Genomic DNA, 16,616 nt, shown 5'->3' with positions numbered 1-16,616 from the left:
TTTACTGGCTAACCTTGCATGTTACTTACTCAAAACGTTCCAATATATTTGGTAAACACCATTTCCCTTTCAAAGCCATGTTGAATTTTCCTGATCATATTATGATTTTGCAAGTATCGTATTATAACTGCCTTCATAATGCATTCTGACAATGTCACCATGATGGATTTTAGACCAACTGGTCTATGATCGACTGTTTTTTTTTTGTGTCTCTCCTTTTTTTTTTGCCAAGGCCCTTCCAGAATCTAAAGAATGTTGTAAGATCATAACTATCTCTGCAGCTGCTTTTATTACCTTACACGTACACAATCTGACCCTGGGGATTTGAGATCCTTTAGGTTCAATACTTTTCCCAACATGTTTTCCCTGCTAATGGTGAAACGTTTAAGCTGCTCCCTCTCATTCACCTCTTAATTTTCAAGTATCTGTGGAAAGTTTTCAATGTCTTTAATTAGTGAAGACAGTCACAAACTTCAGTCACATAATTCAATACTTCAGTTATTTCCTTGTTTTCCATGATCATACATGCCCCAGAGGACCACTACTGACTTTAATTACTCTCTCCCTAATGAGAAACACTACCTGTATTTATATAAATAAAGCTGGAGATTTGAAACAAAAACAGAATTTGCAGGGGAAACTCAGGTCAGGCAGCATCTTTGGGTAGAGTTAAGAACTGATTAGTCATTGGATTGAAAACGTTAACTGCTTTCTTCCCACAGATGTTGCTAGACCTGTTGAGTTTCTCCAGCAATTTGTTTTGCATCTACATTCATATTGCTAGCTAGCATTTTCTCAGTCGACTTTATCCTTCTTTACAATTTGTCATCACTTTTTGCTTGTTTCACTCCAAAGATGCTGCCTGACAGAATTAAACCTCACCAGAACTGGGGGGGGAAAGAAAAAAGTCCTGCTCACCTCTAGCATTTAAATGCAGACTCAGGGAAAGGGAAAATAGAGGGAAGAACAAACAGAAAAGCTTGTGATAGAGTAAACAGGTAGGAGAGCTTAAAGAAAGCAGTTTGTTAGAGGGGCAACAATGGGACAGTAAAGAAACAAAGAAAAATGCTTTGAGCTGGTGCAAAAATAGCAGCATTAATACCAGGACACACTGTCTGAAAAATAAACAATTAGTAGCTATCTGAAATTGTACTCCGTTTCAGAAGGCTATATGCATAACCCAAATACTATGTTGGGTCCAATATATATCATTGAATAGTACATACAGTATCTGCTCAATAGTTTTGCCCTCTGAAATTAAGACCATGAACTGAATAGCAACTACATAATTTACTACAAAAGTATGCTGGCAGGACACAGCTTTGAATGTGGAAGGGAAGATAAATGACATTTAATTTTCTCAGCATAACCTTCACTGCTAATTCAAAACCTTTAGTGTATAAATTGTACAGCGTGAAACTCAGATACCAAGCTAATGAGAGTGGTGTGATAGTATATGGGGCTGAATTTTACCAGAAATTGGGTAATCAATCTTGGTGAGTTTCATGGAAGGATTTTTTTTCTGTGAACTTGTGTGTGATTTCACACTCCATCAACCAAAATTTGCTTCTTTCGCTACACACCATCCCCCAACATTGTCCCACTTGTCAGATCCCCTCTCTCTCATCACAGATGGACACAAGTGTCACTGCTGAGAGCCAGTAGGAACAAATGGGAAGGTTTAGTCACTTGTGCATGCAACAGGAAGCAATCCAGAAACAAAAGCACTTCCTCAGTGCAAATTGTTAATACTTCATTGCACTTATAGTTCAGGTTTGTAAGTTTGCTTTTTAAGCTACACAGCTTGCATGTTGTGAGCATCATCCCATCTTAACGCTGTCCAGGAGACTTTTACTGTATCCCCAGTGCAGCCAAACAACTTTTTATTATTCAATGTATGAGAAAACCTTCAAATAGTTAAAACCATTCAGCAACAGTCAAAGCACTGAATTAAACAGATATTTGCTTCCAGGGACCACAGCAACAATTTCACAGTGATTAATTCACCTCGCTCTCATCTACCAGAACTGGAGATCAATTAAAATCCAGTCTAGCTGGCAATGCCTGAAGCTCTAATACTCTACTGTGCAGAGAGTGACATTCTTCTCATTCAACATACCATTTTCCCCCTTGGAAGAATGCTGCTGCACCTCCAACACATTCCCTTTTTGCCTATTCAAATTACGCAGAGCACAGAATGCAGAGATTATGCAGTACACTCTACCTGCACTATAGTGTACTGCAAGGCATCAAAACCTAATCTCCTGCAGCCCCCGATTGAATAATGGGTACATTGGATCTACCTTTGGCCCGAGTCAGGGGATCATGTAAAATGGTGTCACAAACTTTAGACACAGTGGGAAGCCTTTGTGTCCTATTAATTTTTTTCTTGCAAGGCATCCAGCTCTTGAAACGGAGGAGGAATAGGAGAGTTCAAAATTACAGGCATCATGGCAGCTAAGGTAATCTTATAATGTGGTACAGACGATCATAGATCACCTCTGCGTTGGTGGAATGAAACCTTTTCCTGTTGATAAACACAACTGTATGATGAGAAGATGTCCTCAATGTGAGGTGTGCACAATCTACCATGAGCATGGGCAAAGTCTCCCACCTGAGCTGCAAAACTGACCCTCACTGGGAAAGGTGTGGAGATCTGGCACAAATCCTGCATAGAACAGCTACTATATAGGAGGCAGCTAACTGTGCCTACAGAAGCTCTATTACTTATGCAAACCTCCTGCCACTGCCCCATACCCCTGCACACTGGTTCTACCCAATAATCATCCAATGCTCTCTTTAATACCTAAATTAAACCTGTTTTGACCATAATTCCAGGTAGTGCATTCCATACCCAAACAACACACACAACATCACTTTAAATCAACACCCTCACTTTTTCCCTTTGCAAACAGGACAATGTCTCCCTAGCTGCTCTAACCAGACTGCTCATGATTTTGAAAACCTCTATCAAATCTCCTCTCAGCATGCTTTGGAGAACACTCCCAACTTCAGTCTATCCTCGTAAATGAACATTTTCACCCCTGGAAACATTCCTGTAAATGGACCTTGTAAATACATTTGTGGGTTGAGGATTGCCAAGTCCCATCCATGACCGTGGTGGACCCCTGGAAGCAGCCAGTTGCATAACCATTCAAAATAGCTGCCATGCTGGCACCCACCCCTTCAGGTCACAGGACCTACTCCAACCACTGACATAATTCTGTGACTGAGTCTTGGGACATCCTCTATCTGCAGTAGTCTTCTCATTGGCCTATTAGTGACAGATCCCATAACTCTTACAGGCCCAAGGGACGGAAGGCCCCAGTCTGATTGGGCACTGTCATTGACTCTGTACTGGGACACTGACTAAAGGCCATCACCCTTGACTTTACACAGGACTACGCTCCTTAGTCTTGAGCCCATTTGGTGTGTTGGGCAAATATGCAACTAGCACATGGTGTATGAGAGAAATCGAGATAGCACAATGCCACTTGGCAACATGATCACTGCTGGCAACCACGACAAGCCGTCTAGCTGTGTCTCTCCAGTAAAAGGCAAAACAGAGAGCCTTTAAGGTTGAGGGGGAGCAAAAGTGCAAAACGGCAAGGCAAGACAGGGATGCTGCAAACATCCAAGTGGGTGCATCAAGTCAGTGCAAAGTGAGTGGAATGCTAAAAAAGCAACCAAGTAACAGGAATGCTCTGCGGTTGCAATCGTGAGATGAGCGCCTATGTGCCATAACAACAACATTCCAATGACAAGTATGAGTTTTCTCTAAAGTGCAGCATTAAACTTCACAAGAGAATTCTAAGTGGCTTGGAGATGTGAAGCTGATAAATGATCCACAGAAATTAGTGTTGGACATTATCAATGCTTCAGGTGCCCTTGAAATTTGTGTTTTGAATGCTTTGCAAGTTCAAGGCACCAATTTTATTCTTGGATGCACAGTCAGAACAAAAAACTAAACCTTTTTTTTTACAAATAAGAAATGGTACGGATTACAGGACTATTGCCAAGTCAGAAATTAATGTCAGTTTTACAGCTCAGGAGGGAATCTGCAACTTCAGAGCTCACCTCCAGGCACAGAAGGGTAGATCAGGCCTTTCAAAGAATCCCCAAAATTTCATTGACTGTGACAAGAGATAGAAAGATAGAAAAGAGGAGTAGGCCATTCAGCCCTTCAAACCTGTTCTGCCATTCACTATGACCATTTAAATCAATAGCTTGTTTCTGGCTTTACCCCCTTATCTTTAGATTTCTTTCGTTCCAAATACTACAACCAGCTCCTCCATGAACTTGATCAAGATCACTTAATGCACATTCAGAAACAAGCCATTTTCAGATACTTGGTCATTCCCCACTGATAAATCACTAACAGTGAATAACTTCCAGATAACATGCCACTTGCTCCAATAATTTTCTACAGCAATAAATTTAATATTTAATACTGTCAACATAAATTGCAAGTTTTGCCTTCCTTACAGAATCCTAAAAAGAATTTGCTCAATTTATAATTAAAAAATTACCTTAAATTTGTGGTCAATACATCTTACATAATAGGCACATATTAATCTTCAAAAAAAAAAATCACAAGAGTTAATAAACAGAACAAATTGGAGCTTCATCTTGTATTTGGGAGCTATCTCAGTGAGAGATCCAGACGAATTAAACTTGGAGTAAACCTTGATTACTAGTATTAAAAAAATGCAGTGGAGAGCAAGCTCATCATCACTGTCAATTATAATCAATGCCCAGATAGAAAGTGGCATTTAAAACCTATATTACCGGTAAAAGCGTTTGTTTGTGCCCACTGAACTGATGACATTTCTTGGGAAGAAAAATTCGCACAGCGGTATTGCAGCTGACATCATTAATTAACACAAAGTCAGGGACAAGAAATGGTAGGCTTTATTTTACTACATTTCGCAGCAGGAGGCAGATGTCTAGTAACACTGGGGTACACAAGATTTGAACTACTGACAGCTGAAAATACAGAAACATTCCAAAAAAGGATGTTGCAATACATCAGTAACAGCGAATAACCTCCAGATAACATGCCCCTTGCTCTAATAATTTTCTACAGCAATAAATTTACTATTTAATTCTGTCAACATAAATTGCAAGTTTTGCATTCCTTACAGAATCCTAAAAAGAATTTGCTCGATTTAAAATAAAAAAATTAACTTAAATTTGTGATCACTATATCTTACATAATAGGCAAATATTCAATGTTCTGATGGTTGTGACATGTTCAGTCAATTCTGAGCAAGATTAAAAAATCAGTATGAATATAAGTATCAAGCTAGACTTGAAATAAAATAGAGGGACGGCGAAACAGCATTACATTAAATATATAGACCTGCTTTCAATATTGAACTACATTCCACTAAGAATTTTTACAAAATGCCCAACATTTTTTAAGTGCAAGCAATTTTCTTACAGAATAGAAGCATAGAAGCTACAGGTGCTTTCACAATAAGCGTTTAGACTGTCAGCTACATTCATTGTTATTTATGATCCATGACTTATGATCCAGCTCAAATAAACATTTCCATAGTCAGTCATTCATTCATTGGATATTTACATCCCCTGTACTAATAATTAATTGAAGCTAAACATCCAATACATTAACTGCATTCAAAAAAAACTCAAGACAACTGCATGTAAACATAACTTTAAAAATTGAATATCTGTTGAAATGCTCCATTGCTGCATTTATGTAACTGCAAGAAAAGCAGAATGCCGGCCACTTTATTGCATGATGCATTAAAATCTGGCAACTGAATCTGTCCACCAAACCATTAGGAATGAGTGAAAGGCATCTGCTGCAAGCTAAGCTTGAAATGACAAGCCAGTAGTTCTTCGTTAATGTCCAGGCAAATCTTTTAAAAATCAGAATTGACTTGCACTACTTGGATCACACTGTAGTAGTCGAACAATGGAGGGATCACTCTTGGCACCTTTTATAAATTCTTCAAGAGATAGTTTACCTGAAAATACATTTTTAAAAATAAAACAAAAGTTATGACCATCTCACAAAACAACACCTACATACTTCATTCAAAGTCCCCTTCAGCAGAGTTGAAAATTAAACTTTGTTACAATACGTTTACATTGATTTGCAGTGGCTGCGCAGTTTAACCTCCTTGACTTTGTTCTTTAATTAAATGTTTAATTTATTTAACTTTTCACACCTAGTGTGCATTTATCTGCAAATCTTGGATCTTATAGGACTTTGTCATCTACCCACACTGCTGTTTTTAACTAATCAGTATGCATGCAAGGTCATGAGAGGTACTGTGCTGAATGAAATTTTAAAAGGCAACATTTTCCACTTGGATAGGATTCTATTGCTATTGTTCAATGGGAACTACCCCTGCAAGCTCATTAATTACAACTTCCTACCAATGGAGGCACATGAAATGCCAGCTTAGTTTGTGTTTAAAATAAAGATCATAAAATGTAGAAGTGGATATCTTGTCCCATCATGTCTGCTCCACCATTTAGGGAGATCACGGCTGACCTGATGACCCTCAACTCTACTGTCCTGTCTGTTCCCTATAATTGTTGACAACCTTACTAATTAAAATCTGTCTACCTTAGCCTTGAATATAAACAATCAGCTTCTACAGCCCTCTATTAAAGAATTGTACAGATTCACTTGCTGTGAGAGAAGTATCACCTTTCGTTTCCGCTGTTATAACGTGGACGTAGAGACTCAATACCCAAGAGTAAGGTGGGCATGCAATTTTAAAATTGGGAGCAAATTACTTTTGGTCACAATGTCTTCTCTACTTGCTTCACCCGAGGACATACCTGGTCTTGGCTTGCCCATGCGCAATGAACAGGCAATCAACTAGCAACATTTTAAAATAAATCCATGTGCACTTCTGGCCAACTTTTAAACCACTATACATTTTAAATGTTTGTATTCAATAGAACACACTGTCACCAAAAACAAGAGAGTATAATTACAGCATGACAAATATCATCAATAGTTTTGTTAAATTCCCTACCTCAATTAGAGCACAAATAAAAAAATGACAACTCTATTTTAAAGACATGCATTTGAAGTTTGTGCACTCTAATCCAATTTGAGTCTACAATTTCTACTCTATGCATAAAATCACAAGAAATAAATTGAAGCATCCTTACTCATACACCTTGACTATTTAAATACTACTTTCTTCACCTGTTAGTTTAGATCCCGACAGTAGATGGGCACAGCTAAACCAAATGGGCTGGTCTGGACAGTTCGATTTTAGCAATGCTGTCTACTGCAAATTGAATTGTTTGCTAACATCAAACTGCAAAGGGTGATTACTAATGGATTTGTAGATAACAGGTTTGCCAGACAGCACAGGATTCATTTTGGAACAAATGGGAATGGTAGATTTTCAAAAAAATGCACAGAAGTACTATATTTGAATAAAACAATTGCTGATCAGCATACAGTTCAGGAGAACTTTTAATCATTTGGTCTATATGGCCTGAATGCCTAACTCCATTGCATCCCAAAAGACTTTCATTTTGCTTTTGGAAATCTTAAGTTTATTTCCAAGTGATTTAGTAAAAAAAGTGTCCTGTGTCTTCAATGGATTTATAGATTAAATAAGAGTATTTATCCCTCAATTCAATATTGTCTTCTATTCAATTCGAGTCAGAATTACACAGCATGGAACCAGACATTTTGGTCCAATTTGTTCACATCAACCAGACATCCCAATCTGACTTAGTCCCATTTGCCAGCACCCAGCCCATATCCCTCTAAACCCTTCCTATTCATATACCCATTCAGATGCCTTTAAACGTTGTAATTGTACCAGCCTCCTTCACTTCCTCTGGCAGCTCATTCCATACACACACCACCTTCTGCATCAAAAAAAAATTACCCCTTAGGTCCTTTTTAAAATCTCTTCCCTCGCAACTTAAACCTACATCCTCTAGTTTTGGACTCCCCCACCCCAGGAGAAAGACTTTGGATGTTCACTCTATCCATGCTTGTCCATTCTTAATTGCCTTTAGACTGAATTGTAGCAAGTGAGATGGAATAGCTCTTTAATCTTAGGATCATACTAGCTTTCATCTTAATGCAAATGACCTTAACCCTTCTGTAATGGTATATATGTTCATTCTCATATTTCTTTGCAGGTGAATTGTTCAAGCCTCAGGTGATCAAGAGTCAGCCCAACTATCCACCATGATCCATTAAATGTTCTTTCCATTTGATACGATAAATCAAATAGGGGCACGTTAATGACCGTATCATACCAGCAACCAATACTAAAATAGTTACCTCTTTAAAAAAAGGATATATAGGTCAACCTTGATTATCTGAATGATATAGGCAGGGAGTATTCTGCTTGGGTAAACTGCATTATCCGAGCATCGGGACCTTGAGATCTCGTTCAGATAATCCAAAATTTGGATAAATGAGGTTGTTCTGTAATAGTGAATCCACAACCTCACTATTTGTCTTGTTCTGATTTCCTGTAACTACATGCACTTTTGTAGTAATTTTGGCTGGAAGCTTGCTCAAGGGGCTTCATAAAAGCATAAACTAAAAGGGACAATGAGCTGAAGGATGAGACATTAGGAAGGATGATTAAAGGCAACAAAAATGTGTACCTTGAGGGGCTTGATGAGAACAAGGAGTGACAAAGTTTGATGAGAAAATTCCTGGAGGATAGGGCATAGAGCACAGCCAGCTGAGTAAGGAAACAGTGCTTGTGGTAGGGTCAGAGTAACCAATGACTTCAGTTTTCCCAATTACCAATGGAAGGAATCAGAACGATGCCAGACTTGATTAAAAACAAAGTAATTTTAAGAGCATTGGAGCTAGAATGCAGCTGTCTACATGTGAAGTCCGTTACTATATTCTGAATGATGCCACCATGTAACAGAGGAACAGGAAGGAACAAAAAAAAAATAGATCTTTTAGAAGCTCTAGGGGTGATTGTGCATGATGAAAAAGATCCATGGCTTTAATTGGATAGATCAGATGGAATCCATAGGAACACAGCTATTAAGGAAGGCATTGGAGGAGATAATATGAAGAATGGTATGTCAACAATTGAAGGCCACAGAAAGACATCGCAACAAAGTAAAACTAGAGTCAGATGTACAGCATAGAAACAGACCCTTCAGTCCAACTTGTCCATGCCGACCAGATATCCCAACATAATCGAGTCTCATTTGCCAGCAGTTGGCCCATATCCCTCAATGTTATACAGAGCTATCTTTTGCATTTACGGTTTTAATGATGATATGTATCTCTTGTGATTTTAATGTGCAGCTGCCATAGAAGTCACTGACTGACTTGCAGTATATACACAAACACGCAACCTAGAACCTAAGGTCACTGTTTCAAATAAGGAGTTACACAATTAGGACAGATGTTGAGAGGTTTTATTTTCAGAGTCAATAGTGAAAAGCAGTGGGAAGCAAAGCCTGAGATTATTAAGGCAGAGGTTGATAGATTCTCGATAAGCAATGGAGTAAGAGGGAACATGGAGCAATAGGAGGAGCCATGATTGAAAGGCAAAGCACACTCAAGCAAAGTGGCCAAATTATGCTTGATGTTTGAAAATTGCTACTGTGCATCTTGTAGATGCTATACACTAGCTCTCCCTGGTAGAAATCAGGTGAATGTGGTGCCACACACATATCCTAAACAGAATCAAATTTAGGATATTGTTGGACCTGGACTCAGCAAGTACACACTTAACATGTGCCTTGAAATTCCAAACATGTGCCTGATGTTAAATTGTTCCTTCTATTCTAACTGAGAAACCAACTGGTTATATGATGTATCCAGGGCCTTGCCTTTCTCTCTTTTCAAACATATAGACCTCAAATGGTTCACTTCAGTGCTCCTTTCCCACTAACAATGTAAACATACATCCTTTTATACGGTTTCTTTTTTAGTTTAGTTAGGGCATGATGATCGTCACAGACTTGGAGGGCCGGAGGGACTATTCCTGCCTTTTGTTCTTTCATGCTCTTGGTTACATACCATCATTGTTGGTGTCCATCTGTCTAAAAATCTTGTCCGTTCGTTTTTCTGGTGTAGACTCATCTTCTGGCATCTTCATCACAGAAGATACCATTTTATAAATTGCCTGACATCAAGAAATGAGAGTTGATTTATTTATTAAAACAACAGCTCAAGATCTTTACACAAAGATTTGAAAAGCAAACAAGCAGAGGGCTGAACATTTAAGTGCTGTGCATGGACTATTGTAAATCCAAAATATTACTTCCCATATATATTTTACTACAGAGAAATAAAGCTTTGCTTAAATAAGTGTCAAAATCTTAACTTTTTAAATCCTAATGGCTTTTTTGACCCCGCCCCCACCCCAGTTGACATGTAATGGTAACACACAATTATTGTCCCTTCGCCAAAACAGGACTTTTATTAGTGAAACAGATTTGTGCAAATGTGGAATAGACTATGCAGAAGCATGCTGCATCGCAATGTTAAATTTACTTCTTAAACATCCAGTTAATTTACCTGGAAGCTTTGAACCTACAAAGCAAGATGATCTAAAACCTCCTGGAAAAAGCAACATATAAATGGAATATGGAATTTCAAAATTTCATTCCTCTTTCCAGTCTGCCTAGGATACCCAACAGCATTTTTCCAAATACTCAAAAATGTTTAATATTCAAGTGTGTACCAGACAGATCAGCAGAGAGGGGTGTGGTGAAGCACTGATCATCTTCGCAGTAAAGTACTTGGCAGTCAAATATTTTCCCAGTAGGATTGCGCAGTAACTTCTGCAGTGCAATTTGTTTCATAAACCATTTTGAGGGGCACTTCGTTTTCAAAAAAGTGGTAAATTTCTATTGCCTTTGGACTGGCAATAACTCCCATTAGTCGTCATTATCCGCGGGTTAATTGGAGTGATGGGACTGGCAGAGTTGACGTCACTAGACAAGCAACCCAGAGGCCCGTAATAAATGTTCTGGGGGACCCAGGTTCAAATCCTACGATGGCAGCTAGCAGAATTTAAATTCAGCAAATAAATCGGCAATTAGCGTCAGTAATGGTAACAGGGATATTATCACCACCCATTCTTGTGAAAACTCACTTAGTGCCCTCTGCTAAGCCTGCTGACCTGAGCTGGTTAACAGGTGAGTCCAGACCCATAACAATGTCCAGACTCTTCACTATTCTCTGAATTAGCTCACAAAAGCCACTCTGTTCGAGAGCAATTAGCAACAGGCAACAAATGCTTGCCTTGTTAACAGCTCGTGGAAGCATAAAAAGTAATTACTTGTCACAGGATTGTGAAGCTGCAATAAAGGCAGTCACTGCCTTCCCCTCATCCCACCCAACACATCCATTGACATGCACTTTAGCAAGTAGAAGAAGGCAGAAAATTAGCATGGATTCTTGTTTTTGTGCACACACTGACAGAATGAGTGAACACAATGGTGAAAAAGGAAAAAAAAAGTAGACAGAAGACAAAACGTTTCAGTACTATTGGAAGCCATCAAACTTTTAAAATAGTTAAATGGGATAGGCAGAGAAGATACAGGCATGATGTTTCTCCAAGTTTTGTGGAGATTAGATTAGATTACCTACAGTGCGGAAACAGGACCTTCGGCCCAACTAGTCCACACCAACCCTTCAAAGAGTAACCCACCCAGACCCACTTCCCTCTGAATGATGCACCTAACACTATGGGCAATTTAGCATGGCCAATTCACCTGACCTGCACATCTTTGGACTGTGGGAATAAACCAGAGCACCTGGAGGAAAGCCACACGGATACGGGGAGAAATGTGCAAACTCCACATAGACAGACAGTCACCAGAGGCTAGAATCGAACCTGGGACCCTGGTGCTGTGAGACAACAGTGCTAACCACTGCACCACCATGCCACCCCCAAAAACCCCTGACCCATCTCCCTGCTCCAAAAATCAATTTAACACAAACACTCCCACATTCAGGAGACATCAGATATTAAACTGATAAGAACAGAAATTCCATGTATTCCGAGCCAAAAGGCCAAGAATCAGAGAACACAATTGTGATTTTTTTTAAAAAAAGGATGCTTCTTAGGTTAGATATAATGGAGAATTTTGTTTAACTCAAAAGGGTAGTGAATCTTTGGGATCTCCTACTCCAGAGGGCTGTGGAAGCTCAGTTCTTGAGTAAGTTTAAGCTGAAGATTGATAGATCTCTGATTGTCCATTGAGTACAAGGCTATGGGGATGAGGTGGGTATAATACATTGATGTGTTCAATCAGCCATGAGTGGGGAAAGCTGTATAGGCTAATGGCCTCCTCCTGTTCTTATATTCAGACTAACTCTACTTTCACTCACTGGACAGAGGGGGACACTGCACTAAAAAATATACATGTCAATTTGCAGAAAATGCAAGCACAATACCCATTACTAAAGTACATTAATCCTAACCCACATAAAAACTAATGGAATGTTAAATCAATTGCTTTCCTTACTCCCCAGATAATTCATTCCCTGCTAATTAGCCATTATATTTTCTGCAGTAACTAGCAAGCAGGAACTACACTTAAACATTTGTCTGCTTACACAAGTTACTGCAATCTGCTTACAGTCAGGGTGCAACGTGAGAAATACCATCAAACCATTCAAGCATTAGATTGTTCGAGCGAAGGTAGTAAGTTCTTCAGGTTAGTAAGGGGTTCTTGGATGAGTCTGGCTAAAGACTAATAAAAAAGGAGCTAGAATGAATTGTCAACCCAAAGTTGTCATCTCTCATCTGAGCAAATTCATTAAGTTAAAGTGACAGCACCAGATTTGGCAATACACTTTGGATTTCGCACATAAACTCAATTTTTGAACTTTGATTATAAATTGGTAATTATTTCTATATTTATGAACAATCAAGCTTTGCTACTTCCAGAGAACTAAAATAGTAGACCCTTTGACTTATCTCAATTCTTCTCTGTTATACAGTCACAAGTGAGGAGCACAAGACAAGTTACCAGGATATGACAACATTTGATCTTCTCTTTTCTATCATAACCATAGATATTCTATTTCCACTCACATCAAGCTCATTTAAGTCTAATTGCCAAGCTATTTAATTTTCCCACAAATCACTGGAGTTACACCGTGATATGAATCCGTCACCCCCATTCTTGTCATAAACTGTCCTACTGACAAGCTTTCCATTCTATCCAAATTGCTGGAATGACAGAGAAATCCAAGCTACAAGAACCAGTTTCCCTTCCTAAACACACTCCAGTACGACTTACATTCAGCCTTGCATCAGGGGCAAAATTTACTAACATCTTACATGACTGGCTACCTCAAATCATTCCTCATCTTGTCCATCCTTCTGTCATCTCCACAGTGCTCTTCCATGGTACTGTTCTTATGGTCCCAGTCACCCCCTTGGCTCTTACAGAAATTTCTATTTTACTTCTTGATGAAATTTGTAATTTAAAAAGGGATGATCTCACATGCACACTGTTGAAACCGGAGTTTACCAGCTGAAAAAGCTGTTTCTACTCTCTTCATCTGCTGTTTAAATGTCAGCGCATTAATAGCCAAGCTAAAACCAAATCCCTTCCTCCTGCCTGCACCTTACATATCTTTGACCTACATTTCATTATCTTGACTGCCTTCAAACAAAGTTCAGAGGTATAAATATTGGCACCCTGGTTTTACCTGCACTGAATTTCTACCCACGTATGATTTATTGCCAAGATTCCTTTCTTAGTGATTACTGTACCATCCAACCCATAGCTCTCTGCTGCCAACATTACCACTTCTCAATGGCTCACTTGCTTGCCTTCATCTGCTCAATACTGTGGACTTTCCATTTCTTCTCACTCCTGGATTTTTGCATTCAATGAATTGACAAACCTGCATTTCACTTTCAAGTAATCTATAATATTAATTTTACAAAAATAAATGTCTAGGTCAGCCAAGCTGCAGTCAAAGACAATGGACGCAGTTATTCTGCCCAAGTTGAAACGGAGAGCGTGAGAGCCACACACATACAGAGTCTTGTTATCAGAAATAAACAAGACTGTACAAATTGAATTGCATTTATTCCATGCCATACCTGTACAATCTCCAGCATTTCACTTCGACTGATGTACCCATTTCCATCCAAGTCATACATACTAAATGCCCACTTCAACTTCTGTTCCAACTTCCCTCGCGATGTGACACTGAGTGCAATTATAAATTCTCTGAAGTCAATTGTTCCATCGGCATTTGTATCAAACGTACGGAACACATGCTCTGCAAACTTTGAAGCATCTCCATATGGAAAGAAGTTTGCATAGATTTTCTTGAACTCCTCTACAGTTAAGTGCCCACTAGGGCAATCTTTAAGGAAGCCTTTGTACCACTCTTGGAGCTCGTGATCTGTGAATTCTGTATTTTCTCGCAGGTCCTGAAGCACTTCGGGACGCAGTTTACTATTCTGCTTTCCCATCCTTTTGGCTTGGTTTCAAATCTACATAAAATAGGAAACACATTAATGAGCATTACAGCAGAATAAATGAACTAATGTAGCTTGCAAATAACAATCCAATAGTTGTGCTGCAATAGGATTAGGCAAATATAGTGTTGAGCAAATAGGAAACTTTTTTTAAAATCAGGTATTAGGTCCATTTGGCATGTCTATGTATCTAGACAAAGGGTCGTGGAATAACAGTAACAGGTTAGGAGAGAGAGAAAAAAAATGAGATCCTGTAAAGAGGAGCCTAAGCTGCCTTCTTTAAAAGCTATTTAATAATCATTAAAATAGTCAAAATATTCAGGAGGTCAGCAGCATCTATGCAGGGGGAAAAAAAAAGTAGTTTACAGCTGCAAACATCCAGACTGTTCTGACAGTCAACTGCTGGCATTCATTGGGATTAGAACCGATACCAACAGCAGCTCCTTGCATCCATAAACATGATTGAAACACTGAAAATAAAGAGCACCGTCAGCAGTTTCCTGCTTCTCCAACGGTCACAGTTGCACTTTTTCAGCTTTAATCGCATATTAAAGGTCCCCCCAAAACGTTATGTTCTGTTGACCAACATGTAAGAGTTTTTGAGCAGGAATTAGTCTAGGACAAAATTTTATACTTGTGAAATTTCAAACTTCTCCAGTGTGGTAAACTTTCAATACTTAAAAATTCCATACATTAGCCAGAGATGTTTCGGTTTCTCTCAGTCCCACGTGTGTATTCTGATCTTTATGTCACTCTCGCATGCTCACTTTTCTAATCATTCTACAATTGGTTCACTTTATTTCCTCACTTGCAGTATGAGAATTGTTTTAATATGCTTATCCAATTGGTTGAAGTTGCTATCAAAGCTGGTGTTGGAATCAAATCAACGAGAGAAAGTGAAAGTCATGCCATTGGGATTGCTGGATGTTTGAGGGCAACTTTCTCTGACATCAGGAGCAAGTGCTGCCTATTCATTGTAGGCTGCAAAATTTGAGTCAACACCTTGAGTCAAAATCATACCAGACTCAATGTTAAAGGCTTCTTTCTGCACAGATGTTCCCAGATCTGCTGAGTTTCTCCAGCATTCTGGGTTTGTTTCAGATTTCTAGCAACTGTAGAATTTTGCCTTTATTCTTGGCTTGACAACCATTTTGGACGTGACCGGAAACTTTCATGGCAGTAACTGTTTTTTTAAAAAAAAGTACAGAGATAGTGAAAGGGCCTCTTAGCAATGCACGGTGGCTCAGTGGTTCACATTGCTGCCGCACAGCGCCAAGGACCCAAGTTCGATTCCAGCCTTGGGTGACAGAGGAATTTGCACATTTGGTGGATTGGCCATGCTAAGTCATCCATAATCCCAGTGCTGGGCAGTCTGGATGGATTAGCCATGGGAAATGGAAGGTTACGGGGATAGGGTAGGGAGGTGGGTCTGGATAGGATGCTCTTCAGAGGGTTGGTGTGGATTCTATGGGTCAAAAATGGCTAGCTTCCATATTGTAGTGATTCTATGAAAAAGAAAGGTCAGTAATAGAGTGGATGGCAAGAGTGATCAAACAACAAAAGGTTATACTAAGAGGCAAAAGCGAATGATAACACAACAAATAATGATACAAGCTGGGTCCAGAAGTAGTATTGTTATGATGATATTAGGATACTGTACCTTTAAGAAACTTGACGGACTTAGCAAGCATACAGGGTGCTAGAGAATTTACAATGTAACATAGGTATTGCTAGCTGCTGGACCCAAAGTTGCTACAAGACAAAAACAAATCCAAATTCGGCCAAATTTAAATTGTGCCCCAAGATACTAAACTCCAAACAAGTTTGGTTTTAATATTGTCAAAATACCAAATTCAATGAAATGATCTGAGTTTTGGGTATAAATATGAAGCAAAATGAACAATTGGGGGAAGAATTGCAAAGCCACCAACATATGCAGACTGCCTGCAGAATAACGCTCTTAAAAAAGGTATCTTTATCTATCAACAACCTGTGAATCAGAAACCCTAAGATGAGGACAGAGGAAGATACAAAGAAAATTCAACAGCTGGCTGCTTTTGAAATTTGAATATTTTGGTAAATCTTGATCGGGAATTTTATCAGACTAGTATTATAGAAGGGAAAGTAAAAGATAGGTTAAAGTAAGCAGTTGTAAATAGC

The 16,616-nt window shown here is 39.0% G+C and overlaps 1 protein-coding gene and 1 non-coding gene across 4 annotated transcripts in view; both read right to left on the bottom strand.

Annotated features, from left to right (window-relative positions):
• Nucleotides 1-4,888: 4,888 nt before the first annotated feature.
• The window catches only part of LOC132807820 (hippocalcin-like protein 1), a 63,202-nt gene continuing 51,474 nt past the window's right edge, over nt 4,889-16,616 (bottom strand). For all 3 annotated transcript variants that reach the window (XM_060821814.1, XM_060821807.1, XM_060821818.1), the window contains exons 2-4: nt 14,073-14,471; nt 10,019-10,124; nt 4,889-5,993 (exon numbers count right to left, since the gene is read on the bottom strand). In XM_060821814.1, the coding sequence (XP_060677797.1) occupies nt 5,896-5,993; nt 10,019-10,124; nt 14,073-14,450 (582 nt within the window). In that variant the 5' untranslated portion in view covers nt 14,451-14,471 and the 3' untranslated portion in view covers nt 4,889-5,895. The remainder of the gene's footprint in view (nt 5,994-10,018; nt 10,125-14,072; nt 14,472-16,616) is intronic.
• LOC132809385 (U2 spliceosomal RNA) lies at nt 11,846-12,034 on the bottom strand. Its single transcript, XR_009642286.1, has one exon. It is a non-coding gene; the product is annotated as a U2 spliceosomal RNA (small nuclear RNA).

The sequence above is a fragment of the Hemiscyllium ocellatum genome, chromosome 3 (genome assembly GCF_020745735.1).
Source record: "Hemiscyllium ocellatum isolate sHemOce1 chromosome 3, sHemOce1.pat.X.cur, whole genome shotgun sequence".
Classification (NCBI taxonomy): Eukaryota; Metazoa; Chordata; class Chondrichthyes; order Orectolobiformes; family Hemiscylliidae; genus Hemiscyllium; species Hemiscyllium ocellatum.
The sequence above is the reverse complement of the archived record's forward strand: the minus strand, read 5'-3'. Positions and strand labels throughout refer to the sequence as shown.